This window comes from Hippoglossus hippoglossus, chromosome 4 (genome assembly GCF_009819705.1).
Source record: "Hippoglossus hippoglossus isolate fHipHip1 chromosome 4, fHipHip1.pri, whole genome shotgun sequence".
Classification (NCBI taxonomy): Eukaryota; Metazoa; Chordata; class Actinopteri; order Pleuronectiformes; family Pleuronectidae; genus Hippoglossus; species Hippoglossus hippoglossus.
The window spans coordinates 23,123,077-23,140,452 of NC_047154.1; the positions used below are offsets into that span (position 1 = coordinate 23,123,077).

The following is a 17,376-nucleotide window of genomic DNA, read 5'->3' on the forward strand; positions in this document are numbered from 1 at the left end:
AAATATGATAAAACCACGATGCTACCACTTTCTAAAGTGTGCAATCTTCTCAAGAGCTAGCTTGACTAAATGGGAAAGAAAATCTAACTTTACTACATTTAAAGCTGAAACTATTAATTATCTTCACCACTGATTTCTTTCCCGATAATTCACTCGTCAAAAAACTCCTCTTGAGACTTTGTTTGACCTGAAATAACCAAAAAATACTTCAATTATAACGATGAGCAGAAAATTAGCTGGAATCAATGAATATTTTTGCTGGAAAAAGGATCCAATCAATTTTTAAAACACTTAAACAATGATTTCACACTTCTATCAATCGATTAATCAGCCGATTCTCTCAGCTCTAAATACACAATCACGCCGTATCACCACATTTAATTTCTCTCTTGTCTCTAACAGGTATCCAGGAGTTTCCAGACAATATCAAATGCTGTAAAGGTCTTTCTGTGGTGGAGGCCAGTGTCAACCCTATCACCAAGTAAGACTCTGAACTCACACATGCAGAGACACACAGCTCAGATACCACAAGCTGAACCTCTGCTGGGTCACTATGCAAATATCAAGTTGTTATCTGCAGCACGAAATACTCATTTGCAGGATTTGACGTATATATATATATATATATATATATATTTATATTCTTGCACAGTGACTTTAGTTACCATAAGAGATGGCTAATCACTATTTGAAGTTTCCTTGACTTAACATCAGTGAACTGCATTACTTATTTGTAAACTTGAAACTTTGAGCTAGTTCAACATTTTTCTCAAATATATTTGCTCACTCGACTTTCGAAAACAAAGTTAGAACAACGATTTTGAAGTTGGGCTTTTTACATTGGGGAAGAAATAACGAGAGTAACAACAAAGTGCCGCTGTTTGCTCAGCACCACAAGGAGACTCCACCACCCAGTGCTGCAGACAGCTGCTTTTACTGTGTGTGTGTGTGAGCGTGTGTGTGTGTGTGTGTGTGTGTGTGTGTGTGTGTGTGTGTGTGTGTGTGTGTGAGAGTGTGTGTGTGTGTGTGTGTGTGTGTGTGTGTGTGTGTGTGTGTGTGTGTGTGTGTGTGTGTGTGTGTGTGTAAGAGATGAGTCATCTGCAGGCTAACAGCAGCTAGGATTTTCTGCAGGGCTTGTTAAGGAAACATTGTCCATGTTTTATTCCACTGAGGCGCTTCAAGGACACTCACTTTATCTTTTTTATCTTATCCTTCCTTCCTTCCTTCCTTCCTTCCTTCCTTCCTTCCTTCCTTCCTTCCTTCCTTCCTTCCTTCCTTCTCTCTCTCAGACTCCCCGATGGTTTCACGCAGCTCCTGAATCTGACCCAGCTCTTCTTAAACGATGCCTTCCTGGAGTATCTGCCGGCGAACTTTGGCAGGTAAACGGATGATTTTCCTCATTTCTTTATTTCATTTGATGCATTTTCATACATTCACGACAGTAAGTTCAGATTGAAGTTTTGTGTCTCCTGTGTTTTTCAGACTCTCCAAACTACGGATCCTGGAGCTGAGAGAGAACCACCTGAAAACCATGCCAAAGTGAGACAAAGAGCCATGTGTGTGTCTGTGGGTGTTTGTGCATAAAGACAGTGAATTATAATCTCTGCGCTCCACTAATCACAACACACACTTATACACACACAGATGCTCCGTGATATAACTGAGTGCATCCTCCCCTTCTCGGGCATCCAGATTGAAACATAAATATCCCAGGCAGGTGTTCTTGAATACTGATGAATCCACTTAGAGCAGGAAGACGCTTCAAATGTTTCCTGTTACTCTTTGTCACTGAATTGGCCACTTGAACACAAATGTATCTGAAAACTAAAGATAGACTTTAATGTTTTAGTTCCACGACGGACACAGATATCAATTACAATGATGTCAAACCATTTCCTAATCAACAAGTAGGCGTCAATATGACTTCAATCTTAACTTGAACTGACTTAAACTAAAGGGAAGCTATCAAGGTTTTTCCTTAAGATTATAGAAGTTGCAGTGGAATCACATCATTGCTTTAACAGCAGGACTGTGTCTCCTCTCCTCTCCCCTCCCTCTTGGTCTTCCTCTTCCTCTCCCTCTCCCTCTCCCTCTCCCTCTCCCTCTCCCTCTTCCTCTTCCTCTCCCTCTCCCTCTCCTTCTCCCTCTCCCTCTCCCTCTCCCTCTCCTCTCCTCTCCTCTCCTCTCCTCTCTCTCTCCCTCTCCCTCTCCCTCTCCCTCTCCTCTCCTCTCCTCTCCTTTCCTCTCCCTCTCCCTCTCCCTCTCCCTCTCCCTCTCTCCTCTCCTCTCCTCTCCTCTCCTTTCCTCTCCCTCTCCCTCTCCCTCTCCCTCTCCTCTCCCTCTTCCTCTCCCTCTCCCTCTCCCTCTCCTCTCCTCTCCTCTCCTCTCCTCTCCTCTCTCTCTCCCTCTCCTTCTCCCTCTCCCTCTCCCTCTCCCTCTCCTCTCCTCTCCTCTCCTTTCCTCTCCCTCTCCCTCTCCTCTCCCTCTCCCTCTTCCTCTCCCTCTCCTTAGGTCTATCCACAGACTGACACAGTTGGAAAGGTTGGATCTGGGTAGCAACGAATTCTCTGAAGTGGTGAGTCATTTTTTGGACGTTACCCCAGTCAGTGTGTTTTATAGAAAACACCATATCATACTTAAATTTAATCCTCTGTTCCCACAGGAAGCTCCGTGTCTCAGTAATCACGTGTATTTGCCATTTACAGTGTAACAGACACAAAGTCAGCTACAGTTACATAACATGACCTGTGGATGTGTAGCACCTGAAACAGCCACGTGTGTCACATACAGAGACAAGTTATGGCATCAGGGGCGGACAGGAAGTTGACTATGACAGGAGCAGGTTGGCTGTGTGGTCAACTTCCTGCCTATAGAGAGAGAAAGCGTGAAGTGAGGGACAGTCAGTCTCACCCAGTTTAATAACCTCTGGATGCACCAAAGGACATTTTGGGATCTGTGCACGTTGGTCTGTTCTGTCTTTAAGATTAAAGAATTAGCAAACATGTAGTTCAAGGTGCAAGATAAAGACGTGGAACCTAAAAGTGCAAGAAGAATAAGTGAAAAGCCATTCAGTTGTGTTTTTAAATGTTAACCTGGTCAGTTGAAGCCTCCATGTTTTCCTCTGTTCTCGTGTTAGCCAGAGGTGTTGGAGCAAATCCACAACTTAAGGGAGCTGTGGATGGACAACAACTCTCTACAGTCTATACCAGGGGTAAGAGCACTCGCCGCTTTTACTGTGAAAAAACACAGCACTGCAAATAATTGAATGCCCCTTCCTCTCACATCAATGGCTCCTGTGTCTGTTTTCCATCATTTAATCGTCCCCCTCTCTCTCTCTCTCTCTCTCTCTCTCTCTCTCTCTCTCTCTCTCCTCCCTGCAGTCGTTAGGGAAGCTCCGTCAGTTGCGATACCTGGACTTAGCTAAGAATCGAATTGAGTCATTGGACACGGATGTTTCAGGCTGCGAGTGCTTAGAGGACCTGCTGCTGTCCTCCAACATGCTGCAGCAACTCCCTGACTCTATAGGTGAGCGCGCACACACACACACACACACACACACACACACACACACACACACACACACACACACACACACACACACACACACACACACACACACACACACACACCCATACACACACCCATACACACACACACAAATAACTTTTCAAAACCAGAGTAACAAGGTGCTTCACAAAAAATATAAGAGCAAAGATAGCAAATCACATAAACGCCAGATCTTACTCAGCAATACAATAAAATAAAACATAAAAGAACAATATCAAAACAAAACAAAAACATTTAAAAAACTATAAAAATGAGTTTTCAAATGCTTTTTAAACTGAGGCACTGATTACACTGCCTGATGTTGAGGGTGAATTCGTTCTACAGCGTCGCAGCTAAAACCATAGAAGCATTCCCCCCCCCCCCCCCCCCCCCTTTGTTCAAAGCCATGAAGATGTAAATCTTTCCAAACGGGTCACATACATACATGCACAACGTATTAATAGAACAGCTGTGCTCTGTAGATTTCAGTAAAAAAATACTCAAACAGGAATATATTGGCGCATTTGTTCGGGGCTATTTTCAGGCTCCGATTAACGTGCATTTGATTTGCTGGGTGGGAATAATTATGGCAGCAGGATGGAGTGTGTGGGACTGACTGGAAATAAACTATAGTGTTCATGGTAATGAGGGAGCACGTCAGCCTGTGTGGCTCGGTGATGGGGTTTTAACAGTTTTCTGTGCAACACTGGACGTGTGTATGGTGAAGATGAAAAAGCTTTATCAGGCAGCGGGTGATGAAATTCATTGTTGGCTTTGTTCTTCAGGTAAGATACGTTTATTCTACACTGCTTCTATAGTGCTTTACATAAAGGGGTGACAGAGTGTACATGCAACATGAGGCAAAACAAAACAGAGGCATTTAGAAAGAAATTATAGGGTTCATATATTAAAATGTTATCAAATAAAATAAATAAAATATTAAGAAATAACGTGAAAGTGAGACAACGCAATGTGAGAAAATATAGAATAGGGCTAACTCTATACAACTTATACAATTTATTTCATATGTGAAGAGCATAACTTTGCATGTCTGTGTGTGTGTGTGTGTGCGTGTGTTTGTGTGTGTGTGTGTGTGTGTGTGCGTGCGTGTGCGTGTGTGCGTGTGTGCGTGTGTGCGTGTGTGTGTGTGTGTGTGTGTGTTTGTGTGTGTGTGCATGTGTGTGTGTGTGTTCTTATAGGAATGTTGAAGAAGCTGACAACACTGAAGGTGGATGACAACCAGCTGAACTCACTGCCTAACACCATCGGGAGGTAAGAAACCTGCACACACACAATTTAATGCACAAAGAAAATGAAAATTCGAACAATAAAACCACGTGACCTTTTAGTTTTGAATAATAAAACCATGTGACCTTTTTTTGTTTTATTGTGAAAACACCTGCGACAGTATAGTTTGTCAACAGGCGATTGTTTACCTTTGGTCGGCTGTTGTTGTTTTCCTTGTTTGTTGTTCTGCTGGCTGATGATTGGGGGGGGGGGTTCTGTGTGTTGTGTTGCTGCGTTGCCGTGGCGTTAGTGCGAAGCCCAAGCACGGGTGAGTAACATTAGCCTCCTGGATCCCGGGGTGCGTTCAGAGACGAATAGATGTTCGACCGCGTTGCAGATACAAACACACAAGCTTGCTGACCACACGGTGTCAAAGTGGGAAACGTCTTGTATTCATAAAAGTTACATGCAAACATAAACTTTATTTCAGTTTCATGTTTTCTTCCTGTTTGCCTCACAAACTTCACAAAAAAATAACTTGACATAAAATCTTTATTTACTGTGAGATGGAAATGATTGCATGTAAAAAAAAAAAGATCACAGCAATTTTAATTGTGTTATTTCAAATTAAAATCCATCACAGTCCAGATTCAATCACAAACACTTTCTGTTCTTTTCATTCATCTTTTGTATGTTTGAAATATAGTGATTGCTTATCCACATCAAACTGCCGACTGGAAATAAGAGCAACTTGTGTGTGTTTAACTTCAGGGTTGATAGATTTGGGAAGAAAGACCCGGACAAGGCCTCAAGTAACAGAAATATTAAATTACATCAGTTTGGGTAAGAATACACAGATTTTGTCCCTTTTTGCTGTTTAAAACACTCCAGTAATAACACCAGCAGTGACCAAACTCAATGCTAATGAATCAATCTGTGATGGATTGATTTAAAAGACTTTACAGATGTTGTTTAACACCCTTTGCAATGCATTTGTATCTGAACGCCGCGAAAACATTTTGTCTTCCTGAACAAGTCCCAGGTTTTAGGCTCAATAAGTAGAACAGTAGATCCATGACTTTCCCTCTGATAACACCACACAGGATCCTTTTCTTAGTGTTTGAGTCTTAACAATGATGAATGTGATCCCTGTTTTCCCCTTGTAGAGAAATCCTATATTCTTAAATAAGTTGTTTTTCCATGTAGTAGTCTGTGTTTTAAAGCTAAATCTGTGCCTGTATCTCCATTAAGAATACAGTGTATTCTCCATATAGCTGCATAAGTTCAAAATGACACTGTATAACGATGTTTATTCACACAGAGCTGAATCAAGACTTAAGTTACGATACAGTTTCCTTCAGAGTCGTCCCTGATCTTGATGAAATGGGTCACATATCGCGGCTGTAGATTTGTTAGCTCTAATGGAGAGAGGTTCTCCCTCGGCCTATATTGGCTGCATCAGTTGTCATCGATGAACTTTAAGCTGTTTCTGCAGCAGCGGACTTTAGCCTGCGATAGCTCCTCCCTGTTGTCTCTGAGTTTATTCTAAAGTGAAAGTGAGTTCTGTCTCGTTTAGCTGTTTTACCGTTGGGTTTTATCTCATCCACTGCCCAGGCTCATTTATGCTGCTTTAACATACGAAGAGAGACACGTCTGATTCACTGTCCACTTCATGCATCCTTTAGGTTGGTTATTAGGCAACACACCAGCTAGAGGGCAGCGCAGAGTTCAGAGTTTCTGACAGCAACAAACATGCCAACGGTGGTTGTGATCATCTACAGTAACATCCTGTAGTTTCTTAGCAACTTGCAGTTTCTTCAAAAAGTTGTTGATAATTCTTCCTCGTGTCTTATGGTCGTGCTGCTTGAACCTTTGGTTTCACTGTCTAACACCATTTCTGTTGGTACTGCCCCGTTTTATCATCCATATCCATAAGATCTCAGAAGACCGGCACGGATATTATATACGGACGAAATTAACGTACAGACAGAAGGCTCCGTCCATTTCTGTGTTCGTATCTGACGTTGAGCATAAATGAGCCTTTAGAGAAAAGCTCAGAGAAGCGGCTGTGCCCCGCTCTTTGCCGGAGGTGCAGGGGGGAACCACACACACGTTACGGAATCCAACCAGTTCGTCCTCATCGTTTGTTGAGTCCTTTCTCTTGAAAAAGTGGAAAACATGGTCTGAAAACACGTCAGTAAAGCATAAACCCTCATTCAGGTGATTTACACGAGTCTGTTTTGGGGTTATCGCCTCGTTGGGATGCACCGAGCAGCTACAGGCTCATTACTGCCCCCTTGAGACCAGACGCCCACTGGCACTTAATGGCTGCTGAGAACATTAGTTGCACTGGCTCTTTTCCCCACAGTGGCCACAAGAGACAACAATGAAACCTTTTACACACTGGAAAACAAACAGCAACATAAAGATGAGATTTATGATTTATAACAACTGTTTTAAAACTGTTTTCAATTTTATCAATTGAAACAACATTGAGGATGAGGACTAACTGTTTTGTAAATCTGGTTAACCACCCCCCCCCGCCGCCGCCTCCGTCAGAGCCACATCCCAGCACTTTTCTCTGGGAGCTTCAGGGACCGACTCCCACTCAGTGGATGAGACGCTCTCGGCCAGAGGGGATCTAACATGAGCAAGGAGAGGTTTAAGTTTCATAATGAGCGACTGTAGCAACTAATGAAAACACAAGAGTTAGTTTGCTCCGTAGAAAGGAGATGTGTGGAACATGCGTCCTAAATCGATCTGGTGACTCTTCCTGTTTCCTGCCATTGAAGCGTAAGATTATGGAGCTTGTTGGTGGATAGAGCAGCGAAATTATCAAATGAGTTGTGTTGAAGAGTCATTAATTATTGTGGGAGATGTAGGTGACACTTACATTTTTGAGTAGGAATACAAAATTATACTAAAAGCCCTAAAAAATCTTAAATATAGGTAAAGAAACTCATCTCCTCTTGTTTTCTCTCGTTTCCTCTCCTCTAGCTTCCTCCTGTTTCCTCCCATCTTCTCCTCTCGCTTCCTGTCATTTCCTCTCCTCTCTTCTCTCCTCTTCCCTCTCCTCTCGTTGTCTCTCCTCTCTTCTTGCTTCCTTTCCTCTCTCCTCTACTCTCGTCTTGCTTCAGCTCCTCTCATCTCGTTTCCTCTCCTCTCCTCTCCTCTCCTCTCCACTCCTCTCCTCTCCTCTTCCTCTTCCTCTCCCTCTCCCTCTCCCTCTTCCTCTCCCTCTATCCCTCTTCCTCTTCCTCTCCTCTCCTCTCCTCTCCTCTCCTCTCCTCTCCTCTCCCTCTTCCTCTCCCTCTCCTCTCCTCTCCTCTCCTCTCCTCTCCTCTCCTCTCCTCTCCTCTCCTCTCCCTCTTCCTCTCCCTCTCCTCTCCTCTCCTCTCCTCTCCTCTCCTCTCCTCTCCTCTCCTCTCCTCTCCTCTCCTCTCCCTCTTCCTCTCCCTCTCCTCTCCTCTCCTCTCCTCTCCTCTCCTCTCCCTCTTCCTCTATCCTCTCCTCTTGCTTCCACTCCTCTCTTCTTGCTTCAGCTCCTCTCATCTCGTTTCCTCTCCTCTCCTCTCCTCTCCTCTCCTCTCCTCTCCTCTCTTCCTCTCTCCTCTCCTCTGTCATGCCGTATGGTGGCCCAGATGGTCCGGTCCACTGGGAGCACTAATAGCAGACTAATGCAATGTTAACAGTGACAGTACATTCATGTTAAATTGTGGTCTCATTAGCATTAGCCCGCTGTTAGCCTGCTGCTATAGGCTGTGATGGTTGTGGGGGCTGGGTCCTGGGGGCCGATGGGAGCGGGGGTGAATCTGGGTGAAGTGGAGGAGTTGAGATCCAGGTTGAAGAATTTCAGACACACAACGTAGAGGATGAGTTTCAAAACTGGTGATTAAATTAATATAACTAACACCTGGTTTGATTGATCGGTCGTCTCTTCATTAATTGACTGATTCTTCAGTGATCTTTTCCTTCTCGCTCCAAACTAACTCCAAGTTGTCGTCTGGTAGAAAGTCAGATTTCCCCTCTCATCTTAACATGTTAAAGAATAAGGCTGGCGTCATTCTGTTTTTTGAATTATTGAGGAACAAATCCCATGAAAAGACTGAAACCAACGATGTGTTTCTCTGTAGCGCTCAGCTCCAAGCTAATTCATCCGGACTGAAGGTCTAAATCTGCAGGAGGGCAGAAATACAGTTTCATTTGGAAAAAATACCAAATTCACTTTTAGAAACCACAAATAAAACCTCAGTGTTGCAGACTAAAGATGAAATGAATTAGCTGCAGCCGGATGACATGCGTGGGACTGAAAATGAACCTGTGCTCATGTTAGTGAAGTAGCATGAAGCCCAGAGCAGCAGTGCAGCTTAAATCAGGCTTTACCACCCGATATCAGATGCACTCATTCTTGGTTTCAGTCTTTTTTTCTTGACAGTAAGAAAAATCAAGAGTATCACCACCCTTATTCTTTAAAGACCATATCTGATAAGTGATCTCATGCCACAGCAGAGGTTTGTTTTGGGCCTGAGTGATGATTTCTCCTGTGTGTGATTGCCTGTGTGTGTCTCTTCCTCTCTGCTCCTCTCTGTTCCTCAGTCTGTCTCTGTTGGAGGAGTTGGACTGTAGTTGTAATGAGTTGGAGTCGTTGCCTCCCACCATCGGGTACCTGCACAACCTGAGGACCTTCGCCGCCGACGAGAACTTCCTCTCAGAGCTGCCCCGGGAGGTAGAGACATCTTCCTATACTGGATTGATATCATTTGTTTTACTTTTAGCCCTTTACCTGATTCCTTATTGGCTACAGAGGACCAGCAATTATTAGTACCGCGGCTCTGTCCCCCCCACTCAGGGTTAAATGCATAAGATGGCAGAGTTCATATCACGTCCATCTTCATACAGTCTGTAGTTTAAGTTGTAATCAGTTCACTGCTTTCAGCTTCTTGATTGTGAAAGAGTTTTTTTCATGACAGCAGATCTGATTCAGTGCCAGGGACACGATCCTAACGGTTGTAATGTGACGTGCACGCGTTTCAGATCGGTAACTGTAAGAACGTGACGGTAATGTCGCTGCGGTCCAACAAACTGGAGTTTCTACCTGACGAGATCGGACAGATGACCAAACTACGAGTTCTCAATCTGAGTGACAACAGGTACACACACACACACACACACACACACACACACACACACACACACACACACACACACACACACACACACACACACACAGAGGTGAGCACACACTGACTCAGTAGTGACAACAGTTGCACACACACACACACGCACAGGCAACACTTTCTCAATGGCCGTTTCGGATCTGTTGCAGCTCTCACAGTTACCATGGGAATGGGTGAGAGTGTTGCCATGGTTACAGGTTCTGCAGGCTGTACAGTGCGTGGGCAGAAGAAACATCTCTCTTTTCTTTCTCACCACTCCCTCCCTCCCTCCCTCCCTCCCTCCCTCCCTCTCTCTCTCTCTCTCTCTCAGGTTAAAGAATCTACCGTTTACCTTCGCTAAGCTGAAGGACCTGGCAGCTCTGTGGCTTTCTGACAATCAGGTATCCGTCGTTCTCCATCCACCCCCCCCCCCCGAGTCTGTAGCTGCTCACCATCAGGGCCGCAGCACAAACACACAACTCTATCAACATATTGATCACATTAGCAGGCCGCATTTACTTGGTATATTCCCTGTTGCTTCTTCATGCTGCTAATTCAAATACATCCCGCTTGGATTTTATACGAAAACACTTTCAGTAATCGAAGTGGTACTTCACTTGATTATTAATGTACAATATTTAGAGGTTGTCACACTTATCGAGTCAGAAGACCCCAGGAATCAAATCTGTGACTCAAGCACTTGGTGTGAATGTTGAGTGTGATGTGTTAAATATTAAAATTTGTAACGTGTATTGTATTGAATTTAATTTATGTCTGATAATAACATAATATTTCCTTCATTGACATTTTCTCTATTTTTGATCTTTCTACGGTTGAACCTTGATTGATCTGGTGCAACATGGATACTGCTGTCAGATATTAATAGTGTGTGTGTGTGTGTGTGTGTGTGTGTGTGTGTGTGTGTGTGTGTGTGTGTGTGTGTGTGTGTGTGTGTGTGTGTGTGTGTGTGTGTGTTTGCAGTCCAAGGCTCTGATCCCTCTGCAGACAGAAGCCCACCCAGAAACCAAACAGAAGGTTTTGACCAACTACATGTTTCCTCAGCAACCACGACATGATGAGGGTACAAACTGTGTGTGTGTGTGTTTGTGTGTGTGTGTGTGTGTACGTGTGTGTCATATACTTCTTTTGTGGTCAGTTGTTTGGGTTTTGTTATGTAATGTTTTGTATTTGTTTTAATACACCTAACAATATCACCATATAAGCATGTTTTAAATTGTGGGATGTAATGATGTTTTGTGCGTGTGTTTGTGTATACATATGATCTGTATGCAGCAATATTTATGTGTGTGTGTCTTTCAATCTAAAGACCTACTGTATCCTAGCAGTTCTAACCCCTATGTTTTGTGTGTGCGTTTGTGTGTGTGTATGTGTGTGTGTGTGTGTGTGTGTGTGTGTGTGTGTGTGTGTGTGTGTGTGTGTGTGTGTGTGTGTGTGTGTGTGTGTGTGTGTGTGTGTGTGTGTGTGTGTGTGTACAGATTACCAGTCGGACAGTGACAGCTTCAATCCCACCCTGTGGGAGGAGCAGAGGCAGCAGAGGATGACCGTGGCTTTCGACTTCGAGGACAAGAAAGAAGAGGAGGACAACTCTGGGAAGGTCAAGGTCAGCTCTCTCTCTCTCTCTCTCTCTCTCTCTCTCTCTCTCTCTCTCTCCCTCTCTCTGTCAAATCAAACAACTGTCCTGAATGTGCTTAATATCAGATTTCAACCACTAACGCTTATTAGTATTTAAAGCCATTTGGAATACAAACATAAATATATAAAAGTGTAATAAATGATTGTTTTACAGTTTCGTTGAGGCAGGCTCCTTTATCTGCACATGCATGTCACACTTGACCCAAGTCCATCTGTTTAGGTGGAGATCAACCTGAAGCGCTACCCAACACCTTACCCTGAGGACCTGAAGAACATGGTCAAGTCAGTGCAAAGCCTTGTGGGTAAAAACGTACACGCCGGACACGGGCACCAGCACCAGCACCAGCATCAGCACCAGCACCAGCACCCGCACCAGCACCCGCACCAGCACCAGCTGAGCACAGGCACTGCCACCTCGGCAGGAACCAACATGGAACACACGCACCTCAGCAAAGAACCGTACGAGCCACCGTGGCCGCTACCACCTAAAGAGGTAGGAAGCACAAACACTGAGGAATCTGATTTAACCATTTGAGTTTCCCAAGGATAGTAACTTTGTTCTGCTCTTTAAGATGCTTAACGTTATGAGACAACATCTGTCCGCTGGAAAAAACCGATGCATGAATCTAAATTGACCTTGCGTACATGTGTCAGGTGACGGACAGAGAGATGCAGGACTTCTCTCAGGCTCAGCTCATGGATCAGGGATCAATGCATAACTCCGGCATCGACATTCCCAAGAGGAAAGACAAAGAGGATCTGACAGAGAGCTCAGAGGTTAGCACACACACACACACACACACACACACACACACACACACACACACACACACACACACACACACACACACACACACACACACACACATTTAGCTCATTTTTGTCTTGTTTTGTAATTTTAACAGTTAGAGTAACAATGAAGGGCTGCGTCAGTGAAATGTACAGAATAGATTATCACAACTATTTTAATGATGCTGCGCACACACCACTAGTTAGTATGATTTCTAAAAACTTCTGAAAAGGTCAATCCCTTAACAAAGTGAATAAATGGCCCAATGTAGACCACACGCCTCCTCCAAGGTTGAACAATACTACACATGATTGTCTAGTTCTTAAAGTAGAAATATAAAGAGACAAATGGGTAATTCCTTGAAAAAAGAAATGCTCAATGTACATTGAAATGTTAAAGAAAAACAATTCCTGAAACCAACAACTTAATCTGCCCCACCCCCATCAAAAGTTTGGTGGAAATCGTTTTAGTGTTTTTTGTGTAATCCTACTGATACAAGAAACAAGAAATTAAAATAAACCAGCAAACAGACACAGAATAAGCAATCGTCCTTGGTGGACATCTTAAATATTCCTAAAAGTTAAACTGGGTGATTTCAGTCTGTTGGTCACGACTCTGCGTATGTCCGTGTTATTCCACTTCTCTCTGATGTGAACCTGGACGTCTCTCCGTCTGTCCACAGGACTCGATGGGCGGCTCCCCCAACGACATCCGCATCTCTGACATGAGGCCCACGCTGGTGGAGCCGCCCATGTACAAACCAAAGGTGGTGCTGCTGGGCAAAGACAAGAAAGGTACTGAACTGTGAATGCACCGCTGCATGGAGACACACACAGACACACACGTGTAGACACAAGGCTTACAACACACACAGTCATTTCATTATTGTAAAGCACTGAGGGGCATGTTGTAATAGGATCCATTAATTAGTCATGGTGGCAGTGGATTATTTTACCATATATCACAAAGAGGGAAGAAACTAAAATAACCTCCACATATAATAATCAAGTTCAAATTCTGATGTATTCAGCTTTAGTTAAACCCTTTTTTCCTCATTTTGACCAAAACACCAGAGTTTGATCCGTCAGACGTTGATTCTACTGCCCCATCAAAAGCCAGTTACTTGTTTTAGATCATTTAAAGCATTTGTCCCATCTAGTGTTAATCACTTTGAGATGATTAAAGGTTACTCAGATCTCAGAGTGATGATGGTGTTGATGAACTATACTCCAGCAAGCCACCAGGGGGCGATGCCGATGTTTTGGCTGCAGGTCTTTAACAACAGAAATAGCGAAAATTCAACTTGCAAGACGATATTTAAACACAAAATCATTTAGGTGCACGTTATCCATGACAAACATGAGTTAGTTGAATAAAGATAATGTGTTTGATTCATTCAATGCAAAGAAAAGGATCAGCTGAAATAGGGCGATCAAAGCGTGTGTTACATGGAGGCGAAACCCGTCGAGATTTGATGAGGACGATCTGAGGAAAGGAATAAAATCCAAGGGGGATAAAACACAGAAAGGCCTTTTTGTCGGACATGAAATTTGCCCTTCAGCACTTGAGACGAGTATCAGAGAGAAGAGGATGTGACATTTCCACTGAACAGACCTGTCTCTCTCTCTCTCTCTCTCTCTCTCTCTCTCTCTCTCTCTCTCTCTCTCTCTCTCTCTCTCTCTCTCTCTCTCTCTCTCCAGAATCTACCGATGAGGAGATGGATAAGCTCCACTGTCTGAACCACAGCGGCTCCTCGGCCACCTACTCCGACTACTCCCCCTCACAGGGCTCCTCGGGCTCCTCCAACCCTCCCGCCAACGCACATTCGCACCAACACTCTCACGCACACGCACACCCTCACCCGCACCCACACCCGCACGCACACCCTCACCCGCACCCGCACCCCCACCCGCACCCGCATCCGCACCCGCACCCGCACAATCAAACTCACCCTCCCGTCCTGCCGGCCCCCAGCAAGGACCAGGCCCCCCAGACACACTGGACCAACAGGTACACACCCACCCACACACACACACACACACACACACACACACACACACACACACACACAGCTTCATGTCCATTTTCATCACTGTCCCCCTCTGACTATCTGTCATCTCCTCCTCTTTTTTTCCATCTCACCCTCCCTCCTCCATCTATCATCCATTTCATCCAGTCGCTCCATCCATCCTCTGCGCCCGTATTTCTCTGTCTCCATCATCTCTGCGCTCGCTCAGTCAAGGTCAGAGCGACTCATTAGGATGCTGCACATATCTGTCTCAGTTCTCCTCCTCCTCCTCCTCCTCCTCCTCCTCCTCCTCCTCCTCCTCCTCCTCATCAAAGCCGTCCATTGCAGACTATAGTAATTGCACCCTGATGGTTCAGGTTTTTTGTTTCCTTTTTGTTTCCTCCAAACAATACATTTCGACTCGCCAGTCTCCATCCATTACCCCGCTTATCCTTACAGGGTCATATGGGGGCTGGAGCCAATCCCAGCTGACATTGAACGAGAGGCAGGGTACACCCTATCGCAGGGCTATCGTATAGAAACAAACAACCAACCATATTCTCACCTACGGAAAATTTTGAGTCTCCAGTTAATACAATAACCTGCATGTCTTTGGACCGTGAGAGGAAGTTCGAGTCCCCAAACAAAACCCTATGCAGACATGTCGAGAATTTACAGATTACACAGAGGACGGCCTCGGCTGCCATCAGGTCCGAACCCAGAAGCCTCTTGCTGTGAGGCGACAGTGGTAATCACTCTACCACCGTGCCGCCCGTCTTTCTTTCCTCACTCTTCTGATGCCCCAACTCATCTTAAGAAGCACCTTTAGGTTTAAAAGCTTGATTCTGTTGTCAGACATTAAACATTTATCTTGTCCTGTGGTGATGAACAGATCTGTAAACTTGTCACTTTGTCTGTACACTCTGGAAATGTGGATTTTTGCAATGAGCAAGCAACAGCGAGGGAGGTTGAAGGCATTCATATTTTCTGTTCTCAAAAAACAGTCATTACTTCAAACATGGTTCTCAGCCTAATTGATGTTTCCGAGAGGGGAAGAGAAAGTTATTCCGCTCCCAGTACTCATCGGCTCAGATTACATTTACCACACTTAATAATGTCGTGTGGGACTTCATTAAAATTCACTCTGTGTTTATTATTTTCCAGCTTAATTAGTGCTTAATATCTTCTTGTCCTGGCAGACTGGCTCAATCATTCCCCAAGCCCATTGATTCCAAGCCCCTGCTATCTCAGAGAGAAACCCCTCCATCGGGAACCCTGCAGCAGCGTGGGGATCGACGCCCGCTCAGCGAGCCTTTCGACTGGGCTGAGGCTCCTCACTACGACAACACAGGTTTCGATGCCGAGGAGTCTCCTCTGGACCCTTCGTCCGGGACAAGTCAGGGAAACCCTTCGCTGGGCTCCAAGCCCCGCAGCCAGTCGACACATGGGCGCCGCCCGCTCCTCAGGCAAGAGAGAATTGTAGGAGTTCCTCTGGAGCTGGACACCCAGACGCTGCCCTACCACAGCAACCAACGTCCCCCCCAAGACAATGACCCGCAATCCTCCGCACATTCCCAGAATCCTTGGCAGAATTGGACCCGAACTCCGAGCCCGCTGGAGGACAGGACCGCCTTTCCATCCAAGCTGGACCTGACGCCCACCTCCAGCCCAAACCCCGACCGTAAGGATAGGTATGTGTTCATGTGAAAGACCTCATGACCCCAGGGTCTGCAGATTATTAGGTTTTCAATTATTATTGCAACATTTTAACCGGTTTTCAATGTAGGGAGGTTCCGTCTTCTCAGAGATATGTTACAACTCAGTGACACTGTTTTATCTGAGTCGTTAATCCTTCTTGTCCCTCCTTTTTGCTCCAAGGCTGGACCAAGGAGGAGGGGGTTTGCCTGGCAGCTGGACGTACCACGACAATCAGGGCGAGCAGAACAGGAAGGATCAGCTCAGCGTCAGCGGGGGCAACAAGGTGACGGTGGTGATGAGCAAAAGCTCGGACCGCCTGTCCCCCATGATGAAAGAGACGAGGTCCAAGTTCAAGAAGTCACAAAGCATTGATGAGATTGATATTGGCTCCTATAAGGTCTACAGGTAGGGTTGATTTCATGATTGCTTTTCTTCGCAGTAAGATGATCAAATATTTTGTCAGGTGAAAGTTGCAGCAGCTGAAGGGGATTTCTCTCACTTTCTGCAGTATTCCCATGGACAGCTACAGTTCATCCATCGAGCAGCAGACCAGTTTGGACCGTCAGGATCTACCCGGGTCTATGGAGCAGACCAACATGTCCCGATCACAATCGGCCCCCATGTTAGATGATGAGCTGGGCTTCTCCGGACAAAACCAAAAACCTGCCATCCCACATAAAGCCTACCACTTCGACCAGAACTACAATCCCCAGGTTAGCAGCAGTAGACTTAAGAACGTAATAATAAACTTTACACTAGAGTTTACACTACTAGCTTGTAGCCTAGTAGCATAGTAACTTTACAAACAGTCTTCTTGTGAGTTAACATCAGTTGTTTTGAATCCTGACAACTTTGCATTCACTGGTAACCTTTCTCACCAACCAGGTGACCATGGACCGCCGGGTCCCTCCTCCCTTCCCCAACACACCGGATTACGTCAACCACGCATCCAAGGCCTTGGAGTACATAAACCAGCCAGGGAAGACGTTACCGAAGGAGCTGGTGAGCCCTCGGTATCGTGCGTATCCGCCGCTGGAGATGTTTTCTTTCCCCCAGTCGCCAATCAGCCCGGACGGACCGCCCAGCCAGCAGCAGCAGCCAATCCCAACGCAGCGCTCCAGGCCAGGGTTTCTGAGGAGAGCGGATTCGCTGGTGAGCTCCACAGAGCTCGCCTTGTTCCGCAGAGTCCATGAAGCCCAGCAGGAGGCGCTGCAGGAGGCTCAGTACAGACAGCAGGTAGGAGCTAGTGTGCGCTGCCAAATCATGCTCATTAGTATGTGTGTGTGTGTGTGTGTGTG

General features: G+C 45.3%; 1 protein-coding gene across 12 annotated transcripts in view; it reads left to right on the plus strand.

Annotated features, from left to right (window-relative positions):
- lrrc7 (leucine rich repeat containing 7) overlaps window positions 1–17,376 on the plus strand; it is a 106,768-nt gene that overhangs the window by 62,697 nt on the left and 26,695 nt on the right. For 10 of the 12 annotated variants that reach the window (XR_004613670.1, XM_034583376.1, XM_034583377.1 and 7 more), the window contains 21 exons: window positions 403–481; window positions 1,290–1,379; window positions 1,483–1,539; window positions 2,512–2,575; window positions 3,137–3,211; window positions 3,381–3,525; window positions 4,746–4,818; window positions 5,084–5,101; window positions 9,370–9,499; window positions 9,808–9,923; window positions 10,261–10,330; window positions 10,911–11,010; window positions 11,426–11,550; window positions 11,803–12,075; window positions 12,237–12,359; window positions 13,055–13,166; window positions 14,073–14,382; window positions 15,580–16,071; window positions 16,259–16,483; window positions 16,587–16,791; window positions 16,964–17,314. Coding sequence is in view for 11 of the 12 variants with exons in the window: in XM_034583376.1 (XP_034439267.1) it covers window positions 403–481; window positions 1,290–1,379; window positions 1,483–1,539; window positions 2,512–2,575; window positions 3,137–3,211; window positions 3,381–3,525; window positions 4,746–4,818; window positions 5,084–5,101; window positions 9,370–9,499; window positions 9,808–9,923; window positions 10,261–10,330; window positions 10,911–11,010; window positions 11,426–11,550; window positions 11,803–12,075; window positions 12,237–12,359; window positions 13,055–13,166; window positions 14,073–14,382; window positions 15,580–16,071; window positions 16,259–16,483; window positions 16,587–16,791; window positions 16,964–17,314 (3,233 nt within the window). In the remaining variant the exon portion in view is untranslated. The remainder of the gene's footprint in view (window positions 1–402; window positions 482–1,289; window positions 1,380–1,482; window positions 1,540–2,511; window positions 2,576–3,136; window positions 3,212–3,380; window positions 3,526–4,745; window positions 4,819–5,083; window positions 5,102–9,369; window positions 9,500–9,807; window positions 9,924–10,260; window positions 10,331–10,910; window positions 11,011–11,425; window positions 11,551–11,802; window positions 12,076–12,236; window positions 12,360–13,054; window positions 13,167–14,072; window positions 14,383–15,579; window positions 16,072–16,258; window positions 16,484–16,586; window positions 16,792–16,963; window positions 17,315–17,376) is intronic. The other 2 variants (XM_034583375.1, XM_034583385.1) reach the window with 1 other exon arrangement.